The sequence below is a fragment of the Scatophagus argus genome, chromosome 10, assembly GCF_020382885.2.
Source record: "Scatophagus argus isolate fScaArg1 chromosome 10, fScaArg1.pri, whole genome shotgun sequence".
In the NCBI taxonomy this organism is placed as follows: domain Eukaryota; kingdom Metazoa; phylum Chordata; class Actinopteri; family Scatophagidae; genus Scatophagus; species Scatophagus argus.
This window is the reverse complement of record NC_058502.1, coordinates 20,454,758-20,467,881: the sequence shown is the minus strand read 5'-3', so window position 1 is coordinate 20,467,881 and position 13,124 is coordinate 20,454,758. Positions and strand designations below refer to the sequence as shown.

At 40.2% G+C, this 13,124-nt stretch overlaps 1 protein-coding gene across 24 annotated transcripts in view; it reads right to left on the bottom strand.

Annotated features, from left to right (window-relative positions):
* LOC124066541 (regulating synaptic membrane exocytosis protein 1-like) overlaps positions 1-13,124 on the bottom strand; it is an 85,309-nt gene that overhangs the window by 52,771 nt on the left and 19,414 nt on the right. For 23 of the 24 annotated variants that reach the window (XM_046402990.1, XM_046402995.1, XM_046402993.1 and 20 more), the window contains exons 3-4: positions 7,779-7,989; positions 4,365-4,376 (exon numbers count right to left, since the gene is read on the bottom strand). In XM_046402990.1, the coding sequence (XP_046258946.1) occupies positions 4,365-4,376; positions 7,779-7,989 (223 nt within the window). The remainder of the gene's footprint in view (positions 1-4,364; positions 4,377-7,778; positions 7,990-13,124) is intronic. The other variant, XM_046402994.1, reaches the window with a different exon arrangement.

Below are 13,124 nucleotides of genomic sequence, written 5' to 3'. Positions count from 1 at the left end.
ATATAAATATATCTATCTATATATATATATATATATATATAGATAGATAGATAGATAGATAGGCTCCTTCACTGCTGCATCCTGTACAGGTGTATGCAACTTAACAGCTATTTTTACACAAGTAGCCACTATTCATAGACAGGAATTGCCATGTGTAACTTAAATAGCACAACATCCACATAAGGTTAGTACTATACAGATGTTAAAATATATATAAAGCACTGGTATCAGATAAGTACGTTACGTTACAGATGTTTAGTGCTCAAACAATTAGACAACTGATCAATTAGCCCAGTGGTTCCCAAACATTTTTGTCATGTACTCCTTTGGAAGCCAAAAAATGATGCCCTTCATCCAACCACCCGTGACATGTAAGATATGCTACCTTATATAATATATTTAACTGACAGGTTTGCTTGTTTTCTTTTTCTTTTCACAAGTTTGTGTTCAAAAGGAGGAAAACAAAACGATGTAATGATGCTGCTCTAGAAATTGCAGTCCAGAAGCTTATTTTGTTCTTAGCAGCATCATGACAAATCATGTCTTTGTTTCATCATCTTGTGCATTTCAGGTTTACATCATTGTAAAATGAACAGAGTTTTTCTGAGCAAAAATATTCATCATAAAAAAACAAATAATAATTTCTAATGAAAATTATTATTTGTAGCCCTAAAGGTATCATTAAGTAATCAGAGGACATAAAATTTCTGCATCTCCTCCATCCACTTTTATAGAAGTTGCTCTAACAACATTTCAATCAAACAATTATCCTCTCTGTCTCATCCTCAACAGGAAAAATACTCTGTTCTGTTCTCTGTTCTAAATATATAGTATATTTATAAAGTCAACATTATGTCTATGGTTACACCAGTGGACGATGCAGGCGTGCCAGTAATTCTGAATCAGAATTGGTCTAAAAACAGCAATATACCAGTGCCGAGCACTCTGAGTTATAGCCACATAAAAGCATAGATTCCCCACAGAAATACAGCCTTGAACATTACAATTAGAGACAGGAGAGGAGAGGTGTTAGTGAGAATTTGTGTATGTGTCTGTGTGTGTGTGAGAGAGAGAGAATTTGTGTGTGTGTCTGTGTGTGTGTGTGTGTGAGAGAGAGAGAGAGAGAGAGGGAGAGTGAGAGAGAAAATAACACACAAAACTCTTCTCTAGTCTCCCATGAGAGGAGGAATCAAGACTTCAAAAATGGCCCTTTCCGTGAGCAACACTTGGCTTCAGTACAACAACACACATTCACTTCTCCACTAGAGCTCAGCCATCACTGCAGATAATGAGCCCTGACTATCATTAGTACAACACACCAGGCTGCACGCAACACACACTGTGTACCACTACACTTATGAAAACTTTGTCTGTCACTCTATCGTTTACTTTCAAAAACATTCATCACAATACTTTCTGTTCACAAAATGAATACGCTAGAAGAACAAGATGATGTCAGTGAAACAATATATGGTAGCTACTATTCTTTTTTTCATTTTTGGTGTATGTAGAGAGCTGAAGAAATACTGGAACTTTTGCAGTAATGCAAATAACTAAAGATCCACCTATAGAACACAACCTCTGGCAGTATGTCATGTGGTTAACTGCACATGTCTAAGTAAAGATCTAATATTATTGTGTTTTTATGGTTTATGATTTTAGCAGCATTTACGATGTTAGCCAACGGAACAACAGCTAGCACAGAGGTAATATCAAGATTGTCTCTTGAAAATGCCCTGTTATCCATTAGACTTTCTGAACCAAATACCAAATGTCCACCATTTAGTCTGTGGTGGACATTCTATAGTCTATATATTGTATATATTCCATAAATTTTTTTTAGGCTAGAAAGTTGATAAACTGGGTATTAGTCTGAGTAGCTGTAGCCACCATGAACTGTAACAAGCCAGGAACAATGGTGGGCTGTCATGGCTTTCCACAGGGGTATGGAGTAACCAAACAGGGGTAAAAAAGTACTATGCCATGCCAAAATGTTACTGGTGGAAACACACACACACTCTAAGGTCACTTCCCAGGAAGTGAAATCCCAGGAAGTGACCTCAGAGATCCACAGAAACCAAGCTTTAAAATAATTTCATTAAAAAAGTCTTACTGATCTGGATTATATAACACTGACAGAACACCTGTCATTCAGGCCCAGGGTAATTCCTTGCCAACACTTTCACTTTAACTTTGAGTGTTAAGTTTGAGTGGAGTGGAAAAAGCAGGCACAGTAACTTTGCACTTTTGGACTGCTGTGCCAGGCAAGATTAATCAATCCCCAAGTAATTAAATGAATCCATGTCAAACAGTAATTCAAAGCCAGTCTGCTGTCCAGCTATAAAGCCAGTGCTACATATTGGCCTCCATTCTGCCAGAACTTTCCTCTTTAGAGCCAGTGATTGTTGTACCGAGCTAGCAAGGGAGTGAGACTGCTATGTACAGCACACCAAAGCACTCTCTGACAGCCATGGTGTTCAAGCTCAGCCAAGTACCATCAAAGTGCCGTTTGGCAGCGGCCCTGAGGGAAAGCAGCCAAGGCCAAGCAAGGTCCTAAACCTGACAGAGCTACACAAGCAGAGGAAGGTGTTAAAGGCATGTCGCCTGGGAATGCTTCTCCACCAGTATATTGGATGATTCTGCTTAACTCATCTGACCACGCTACACAACAAAGGAGGAAGTATTCCTTACAGCAATAGATAAGGCCATTAAACCAAACACTTTTGTCAAAAACTCTAGGGAACCCCTGTCCTCCATCTGCACATCTGCCTGTTAAATATAAGTGCTGTTGTACTGCATACTGTGGTGACCAAAGTTGCAAGCATCCAACTATTCTTGTCCTACTGTGGCAGTGAAATAGGTGGCATAGCTTTGGTTTATTTGGATGCAACAATGAAAGTTGTGCTTTCTTGAAGCAGTAGTTTTACATTTTTGGAAATTAGCTAATTTACTTTCTTGTTAAGAGGTCAAGAGTTATCGCGGTAAAGTACTGGAGTCTCTGCACCAGGCCCAAAAAAAAGTCCAACACAAAACCTCCCACAAAAACCAGAACACTTGGGTTTTCATACATGTTAAACATGAAGTATAATATGTTAATATGTAAACTTTAGTGGTCCTGATAGGTGGACTTCGTGGATTTTGACAGAGCTAGGGTAGCAAAAACTGTCCTTGTGCTGAGGGTAAGTTAAATGGCTCTTGGCTGTAGCTTCGTATTAAATCAACAGTTTGGATGATGAATCATATACTTTTTCACATATAACTCTCAGCAAGAGGGCAAACAAGCATATGTCATTACTTGACTGCAAAGCCATTTAGCAAAAGTCTGCTTACCAAGACTGAACTAATTAGAATAATCACTGCAGCTAGATAGCTTGTGCATGTAAATTAATCTAAAGAAAAATTTCAGGGGGTACTTCAGCCAAATTACAAATTAAGAGTTTAGGGTCTTTGGTCTTTTCAGATATATTTTTTTCAAAGCTTGGAGCAACATAAATGTCCATTAAACTCTACTCTGTTGTAGTTGGGGCAGAAATCAGGACTCACAGGACTCACGACCACTTGAATTTGGGTGAAGTGACCCTTTCAGCTTCAAACCTAACTTGTGACAGTCAAAGACTATGAGTGCAGTGGTCATGGATGAATGAAAAAACACAAGCTACACCAGCTATCAACACTTTCTTTTCCCTTGCTGTTTAATTTTGATTCTGATAACTTAGTGTGTACTTCAAAGGACAGTGGTTCTGTATGGATTAGTGTTCAGGAGGCATTGTCAGGATTGTCAGTTTAGATACTTTTAAACAAGCCTCTTATGAAGTGTTATGGCCAGCTGAAATTAATGTCACAGCTATACTCTACTGTGAAAAAAAACTGTAAAAAAAAAAAAAAAAAAGTAACTCAAATATCAGTATAATGACCATGTCCCTGTTTTGGGCCTTTCCATATGAAGTTTATGTTCTCCCAAGGCATGTATCAGCTTCCTCCCACACAGTAAGTTTGCACTTGCGAACCTGAAAGTGTCTAGTGTATTGCTTGGTCTGCGTGGAAAAACAGTAGACAAATAGATTGTTTTAATCTAGTTATGAGATAATGTATTTCAGTCTGAGATCAGTGAACATAGTGGCTATTAGAGTGTCTTATTCAAAACATAGGTGCCGTTTGACACTTTCAATCACTAAAAGTATTATAGCTACTGTAGAAGTACTATCGTTGCACTACTGATACAGTTCTTACCACTTGTGATAATAATAGGCGCACAGACAGACAGAAGTACAAACACACATACATACATACTGTCTGAACCCATTAAGATGGATTGTCTTAAAGGTTAAAGGCGGAGTTCAGAAAAGAAAAAACACAGCACTCACCACTTTGTCCTCCTGCAGCCCAGTCAGCCATTCATATATAATGGAGAGAAAGACAGAGAGAATGTGAGCAAAGATGATGTCTGAAAGCATGGCAATGATCATAAAGCCCTAATACCCGATACGCGCCCACGCATATGTCAGTTAGAACGTTAAAGTTACTGAACAGAAAAAAATCTGTTGCCACTATTTCTGAATTAAGTATAGATTTAAAATCAGTATATGACTTGAAGACGAACACGAATCAACGATGTCAATGTCACATGCTTTGTACTCTGAATAATCCACCCTAAGACTATTATGGCATAACAATGGTAGTCGATAACAACTTCACACCACGTCTGCCTTATCTGTGTCGTAAGTAAAGAGCTTAAGGCAGGTGGTGATTAGCCTAACTTAGTAAAAATCTGTAAGCAGAGGGAAACAGCTAGCCTACTTCTTCATGTAGTATGGTATATACCTACCAAAACCTGTAAAACACACCAATGAACAGGCTGTATCTTGTTTGTTAAACAAACACACAATCACAAATTTAGAACCATCAAGTGGAACTGGACCTGGGAGGCATGCAGTTGAGTTTAACACAGTTACTGTTTAGCAAACAAATGAGCTACAACTTAAAAATTAGGGAGCTTTAATAATATATTTAGTAATATATTAGTAACACGTATTTGTGAACAGGCTAAGAGAGCCATGAGCTAAAAAGAGCGAAGCTGATGATTTCCTCCTGAATTGACCCTTTAAGCTAAGCTAATCAGCTACTGGCTCCACCTCTGCACTTGTGCATATACATAAGAATGGTATCAATGTCACTGTCTGAAAGAGCTTGATCTGGAAGAAAGTGAATGACTTTATTTCATGAAATGTTTAACTACTCTTTTATAATGCGTGGACAAAAAAAACAATATTTTTTCTGTTTCTGCAAAACATTATTACATTTCTAGATCGCATTGTTTTCCTATTCATATTTCCTATTGCTCATAATTAGTTGTTGCAATTTGCTCTACACGAAACCAGTTTTTCAGAGAGGTAATATAATGAAACTGATATTGCCCATTAACCAAAGTATCATGTTAAGAAATAATATAGAAGGTAACAAATAAATTATTACTCTTGGCCTTTAGACTTCTAATCTTGGTTGGAGCAACTGTAACAACCTTCTTTTTTTCCTCCAGGGATCAATAAAGTATTTCTGGTACCAAGTCTGACAGTACTACCTTGCATGTGAAGTTTTTTTCTTTGTGTGGGAGCGTGTGTGTGTGTGTATAGATGTGCAAAAATCCACCCTTCAAAGACCTTCTCCCTGTGAGGGTAACTGCTACCCACCCCAACACACCACCCAGGACCCCACAGCTGTACACCCCATGTCAGGCAGTCACTAATTAGGATGTAACTTCTGAGTGTGTTTGTGTGTGTGCGCTTGTGAGGTCATTAAATGCCACACTGGTGATGTAGCAAAGGGGAAGGGGTGAGAGAGGGGACTTCGCTTATATCAGAGTAAGAATCGCCTTCCGAAGCCAAGACACACACACCTACACCCTGCTGTGTGTGTATAGGGCACCTCCGGACCCCTAGGAGACCGAGATGGAGCGGGAGACCACCCCCTTTGTCCACAGCTCAGTCTAATGCCCAATTAACCTTTACCAGCTCCTGCCTAGGTTACACACACACACACACACACACACACACATACACACAAACACACACACAGGGGCATAGATCACATTTGCACACACAGGTAGAGACACACACAAATACACAGTAACACACAGAGCCAATACACAGCAAATCAACACACATCCGGAGCACACCATACACTTGCTTATACACATAACGACACACACATCTACCATGGCTCTTCACCTCCACCTGAGTCCTAACACCTGAGGCCCTGGTACAGCCTGATTGGACATATACAGTAGTACAGTCCAATGTGCCGTGAGTGTATTTTCCACACCTTTCAGTGCGGATTTGGATTCCATAATGGATGTGAACTACATCACAAGTAAAACACCATGAAACGAGTCAGAAATATAGCTCATTTCTTTTAACCTCCAATCAGCTGAAAAAAAATGAATACAACCATATTCATTTTCAACTGTTCAGCTTTGGCTTGGTTATTTTCTTTTTCTTTTTTGGTCTTAGCAAAGGTTTTACCACTTAACTTACTAACAGAACTCTTATAAATGTCTGAGAAAAATAGGGAAATGTGGCTTGCAGGAATGAGCAATTTTTAAATGTGTGACTCAAGTGAACAAAAATGGAAAACCATGAATTCGAAAAATAAAATGAGCAAATGAAAGACAAAATGAAACAGTGAAATGGATGTTTGGAAACATTTGTTTTTACCAAATGATTAGAGGCTAAACAAAAAACACAAATCTTTATATTTCTTCTCACACTCCTTTTTTGTATCCAACAGACAATATTATTAATGAATGTATTCAGTTACTTTTTTTTAGCCTTTTCCTGCTTGCCTGTCTTTCCCCTGAGTGACTGTAAATCGTGACAGCCCTGATCATAACTACACAAAGGGCCCATGTCCACATCGTGCCTTTTTTTGAGCGCCAGCATCTGTTCTCGATTGCTCCTAAAAGAGAGTGTATGTGGCAGCATGTGGCTGCCCATATTAAAAGTAATGTATCTGCTATTGTTTTTCAGAGCGATCAGAATGTTTTGGATGATTACTCCAAGTGCTTCAAGATGAAAATATATATCTTTTCAGGAAGGTGCTGTCAGGAAACCAATCATTTATTAGCTGGAGTAGGACTCAGCACCGGTCACCCTGGTAACCAAGAAAATGTTCTGGCCGTGTCTGTCCATCCTGACAGACATCAGCTATGCTAACAGAGGCAGAAAAGCTCATTTGTGGGAGCAGATTTTGCGTTTTTATCACCCTACGAGTTGTAAGCTTGTTCTTCATTGTAGTCAACCCTCTCTTAACATAGCGTTAAGTTAGCTAACGAGATAATTATCATCTAGTCATCTGAACCAATGCATGGCGCTTTTTTCTCTCCCCACACAAGTGCGTCATCTCATTCCTTACCAGCACCCTCCCAGAGCCTTTCTGCCAGAACAAACACATGAGGTGGACATGGGGCCTAAAACCCTTCTGATGGGAGCGATCTCTTCCGTGATGAAAATGTTCCCATCCTCAGGACGCTAGGTCTCACTGAAGGGTTTAATGAGTTTATGAAAAAATAATGTGAATCATGTTATGGCCTTCCCAGTCATCACATCTCAACCCAGAAGAATATCAATGGTTTGACTTTGGAGCTTTAGAAAGGTCTTTAGAAAGGGTGATGTTCACAGGAATTTGTGGTATTAATAAAGCCATCCTCACTTATCATGAGATGATAGAATAGTGGTCATAAGAAGATGATGTCTATTTACACACTCATCACACTTCTCTCTTACCGTGTTGGATCTCAGGGAGACTCTCCCTCCACAGCGGGCACAGAACTTGGTCTGGCAGTACGAACACAGGTTCCCACAGCCATCTGCGAACTTGGTCTTGTGGCAGATGCCGCAGGTTGGTGCGTCGTCCCGGTGAACGGCCGAGCCCGCCGCCACAGTAGCCTGCCGGATCACAGTCTCCCTGTAGCTGGACAACTGCTGCTGGATACCTCTGGGAGAAATAAAACAGGAAGGGAACATGAACATATGGCATCTTTGAAATATGATTGTGCTCATCCCCTGGCAGCCATGCATTTTTCTAGAGAATTTCATGTCAATCTGTCCAGTAGCTGTTGAATCATTTTGGTCCGGACCGTCTGACCAACCAACTGGCGGGCCTTTCCATTCCTACAACTGGTATGCCTAAAAATGAAGCAAATATATTTCTGCAGATTTTCACACAAGTTAAAGGATGATAAGATATCATTAAAAAGGAGAAGAGTGGTAAGATCTTTTGTTGGCTGAATAAGGTGGCACAGTGGTTAGCACTGTCAGCTCATAGCAAGAGGGTTCCAGGTTCAAATCCCGGTCTGGGCCCTTCTGTGTGGAGTTTGCATGTTCTCCCTGTGCCTGCGTGGGTTTTCTCCAGGTACTCTGGCTTCCTTCCACAATCCCAAAAACATGCACATTAGGTTAACCGGCTACTCTACATTAAGTGTGTGAGCGTGTGTGATTGTCTGTGTTTGTGTGTCAGCGGCGACCAGTCCAGGATGCACCCCGCCTCTCGCCCATAGTCAGCTGGGATAGGCTCCAGCACCCCGTGGCATTAAGCGGTATAGAAAATGGATGGATGGATGAATAATAAATAGATAAAGGAGAGAAGGAGCAAACAGAAAGCAGAAAGTGAAGGAGACAATCGCTGCATTAAGTCTAGTCGATATCACTGTTCTCTGAACTGTTTGTGTGCTTTGGTGCAATCAACTTTTTTTTTTTGTGCTCGCTATTGTTTCAGGCTGCTTTGCCGACTCAAGAAACTCTTCAAATCGATACAAGAAGGAGAGGGGAAGAGTATTGGTTTTATCTAAAGCGTTACAGTATGTTGATTAATTGGATTTCACACTGTGGAGATTGAGGAGAGAGCAAATAGAGGGGAAACAGACCAAAGAGGAGAAGAGCTGATGGGCTCAAAAACACAAGAGGGGATACTGTGTATATATATATGTACATGTGTGTATACATACATATATATATATATATACATATACATATATATGGCACAATAAAATACAGAGCACAGAAGAAGGAGGGGAGGGGAGGAGAGTAAAAGAGAGGAAGGAATCGTAGAACAGAGCAAAGGAGAGAGTTGAGGAAAGCAAAACAGGACAGGAGAGAAGGGATAAAATGACAACAGAGGGAAGGATGAAAGGATCTTGGCTTAAAAAAACCAAGAGGAGTACAAAGGAAGGAGTCCCCTCAGGTCTTGAGCCTCAGTGACTTACCACCTTTCACTACTACAAGCACTGAGGAGTGCATTAAACTGACAGGAAAAATCAAAACCAACCAAACAATACACACTTTAAGAAAAAAAAACAACCCAAAACCACACAACTGGTGGGACTGAAATGAGCAAAAACACAACACAAAGTCTTGTTATTGTTATAAATGGCCATTTGGCCCTAGAATGCACCTGTACACCTAAGGAAAACAGTGACAATGAACAGATTCAGCCTGGTCAGTGAAGCAAGTAACCGACGGAAGACGGGCTGTCCAGAAATTCTCCAGCTCACAAATGAGGGTAAAAACTGTTCTTCTGCTTCCTCCTTCATGCGACACTGTTTAATAAAGTGGTGCTAGTGTATATCGTTCATGTTCTGAAGGAATGTACAGTTTAAAGTATTTGTTATCATGTGTTTCTTGTCAATACAATAATTTAATATTATGAAATTTAGCTTTGTCATTAATCCAACACTGACACTGATGCCAACAAAGAGGGCAGAGAGGAGAGGAGAGGAGGGAAGAGGAGAAAGCAAATGAGTAGACAGGGAGGAAAGAAGAGATGAAAGAGCAGAAGAGTAGAGGGGTGGATAGATTAAAAAAAAACCAAAAAAAAAAACAAGAGCGCACGGTTGAGAATAAAATACTTTATCACATGGTTATGAGTTAGCTGAGCCCTGATGGACTGCAAGTTTGAAATGAGCTCTGACGTCCTCAAATTCCACCACAGCTCAAAACATTAAAGTGCATTTAAATCATTTCAGCTCCTTTGCCATGGCTGCAGTACAGTACTTACAGGCCGGGAGTCAGCGATGCAGTCTCCTCCCCCATTAGATCAGCTGTTAAAAACTACAAATCCCAGCAGTGGAGGCCAGAGAAAAGGAAGTCCATTTGATGGAGAAATGAACACTGTTCCTTTATGTGTAAGAGAACAAACTAAATACACCCTGAAGAACATCAAGCAGAGACTCCAAGGCCGAGTGGGTGAAATACAACCCGCCAGGTGGGAAACACCTGCCCACAGACACACACACACACACACACACTTCCTGGGAGCAACAGCCAAAGGTCATTGAGAGGTCACCTGCTGCTGCAGCACCGCAGGATGTACTTCCTGATCCACGGCTCTCACTGTGTCTGTCCCAGAGCCCTCCATCTGTTCACAGCCTAACAGAGTTAGACCAATATGTGTGATTGATTATATGATTGATTATATGTTTGTGGTAGAATTCATCAATACTACATTGGTCGTCCACAGGAAGCCTTTAAACATAAGTCAATAAAATGTTTTTGCTCAGATTCACCATGAATTTCATATATATATATACATATATATATATCTTAATTAGGATTATTGGTACCTTATTTGTTATTTCAGAGTCACTACCGTTGATGGCAGGTGGCTTTAATCCAAAATAGCTTCTATTGGTATTAGGCTTAATAAATCCATATTGGCTGGGTGTAACAACACTCTGTATTAAATGCACAGAAGGGCTCAGTTCATTCTCTCATCCTCACTACATCTAATTTCCCTCCTTCGTTTATGTTGTTCAGGGTTCATCGAGTTTCCTTCCATGTCCACTGGCTCTTTCTGTAGTTTTTCTATTCTCTTTACTATTTCTCCTACCTCATGGCACAGTTCCACCTCATTCCCCACTGCTCAGGCTATTTGCAAATCTTACATGAAAGTAGAAAGGTACAGTAGAAAAGTACAGATGACAGAACGCCTAAATACTTACAACATTACATTACAACTATGTGCTTTGTTGGCCAAGACTAATACATAAAAATCATATGTACCTTTTAACATTGTGCTTAATTACTGCTTATCAGCTTCTGTAAAGGTATAGTGTTGTACAATCCTCAAAGGAATACAAATCAACATGCTGCCTTCATACTGGATTTTCTTAGTTCATCTTCGCACCAAAACCCAGCACCTCCATTGTTTTCGTATAGAACACTGTAACGGCCTCAGAACGTGTCCTCAGCGGCTGCCTGAACGTCACCGCCAAATCAGGCTATACCTCAGTGTCTTCAATAATTTCCAACCCTATAACTGAGTGACCAGAAACTGAATGACCCACGAAAGTCTAAAATAAACACCAGAATTCAAATAATGGTGGAGTCTCCAAACATAAATCTGATCTGCACAAACAAATAAAGCCAAGCCACAGATAAAAGCCAGATAAAGGCCGTTAGTGATGGTGGAATTATGGCTCAAATCGTAAATGCAGGAATACTTCTATCCAAACAATAACAAAGTAAGGTCATACTCACTAATCTACGAATCTTTTATTCACTAATCACTTCCAGTCTTTCCTGCTTTGTATAATGGTCAGCCTTTGTTATCACTGTCACAGAAGTAAACATGATAATTTAATTATGTGTTTATAGCTAAGTTGGTGGTGGTGCTGTACCGGACTGCATTATATTGAAATGTGTTTCTAGTATTCTGCCTGTTACATGTTAAGTGATGTGAGCAAAACACCTCTGGATATAAAGCATTGCAGTTCAACGCCACTGCAAACTGCAAGCTCATAATAAACAGATAGCATGTGCAGGAAGTGGTTAGTTTTACTGATGGACACTTCAAACTGGGCCAAGGCAAAATGCAAAGTCCCATAGCTTACTGAAAGACAACAGTGTTTCTGTTCAAAAGGGGAAACTTAGAGCAGCGGAGGATGACATATGGTGCTGAAGTGCCATGAACAAAAAAATGGCTCCATACAGTTTGTCCAGTGTATTCCAAGTCCCTGGAAGCCCCGAGATCTAAACAAAATGAGTTGAAAAGACATATTTATACCATGTTTTTTAAGCTGAAAACTGTAGCCGCTAAGTTAGCGCCCACCCCGTCTGAAGCTGGCACATGAGCTCAAATGTGTATGAGTCGACAAGAGTTGCATATGAAAATTTGGCATCACTGTTTTGCCGTGATGCTGCAGAAATATGTGAGTTTTAATTTTTGGGTGAACTGTCCCTTAAAGTTTGCATTAACAGCAAATAGCGTCGACAGTAAATGGGAGCAGATTTGAAAACAAGGAGACATCTCATAATAAACATAATGAATTAAACTTCTGTAAAACAGGAAAAAAACGTCAATCTGGTTTCACGGTATTCAGTCGTCAAACGCAGAGGCTTCTTCTGGAATGGGAAGTGAAAGCCAAACTAAGCGTTGGCATCGAGCCTACCGTCTGTCAACATCAGGGTTTCACTCAACAAACTACAGCATGTGGTGTAACCAGGTAGTCAATGGAAAATCACACAAATGCACTGTGTTACTCTTGTGTTTGTGTATGTGTGTGTTTTGCAGTGAATGTGACAAAGTAGGTCATACTGTAGACGCAAACTACCCAAAGAACCCAGGAGCAGGAAATATTCGGTGTCAAGTATGGCTCCACAAATCAGTCAACCACGACAAGCCCATCAACTTCCTTCTCGCAGGTGTATTACATCAAATAAGAGTGTTGAGAAATGTGTGTGTGTGTGTGTGTGTGGGGAGGGACATGAAGAAGGATGGAGCGAAGGGAGGGCAAAGCGAGGCAGAAAGACAAGGAGAGGAGGAGATCAGAGAGAAATGTACAGCGTGCAGCAGAGAAACACATAGCAACCTCATTAAGAAAACGCAGGAAAACATCCATATTCAAATGTAGTCCGACACAAGGTCGAAGCAAAGTGAGAATAAAAGCTCCACTTTCCTACACAAACAAACTCGAAACACACTTCACACACTCTCTTCACAACATTCAGTGCTTTTACTCTTGAACGACATAAACAAAAAAATAAACCCTTTGTGTGTGTGTCTATGCAGTTGCATATATACATATTTTAAACAAACGGTCCATGATTCACAGCAGGAAACAGCATTAACATAAA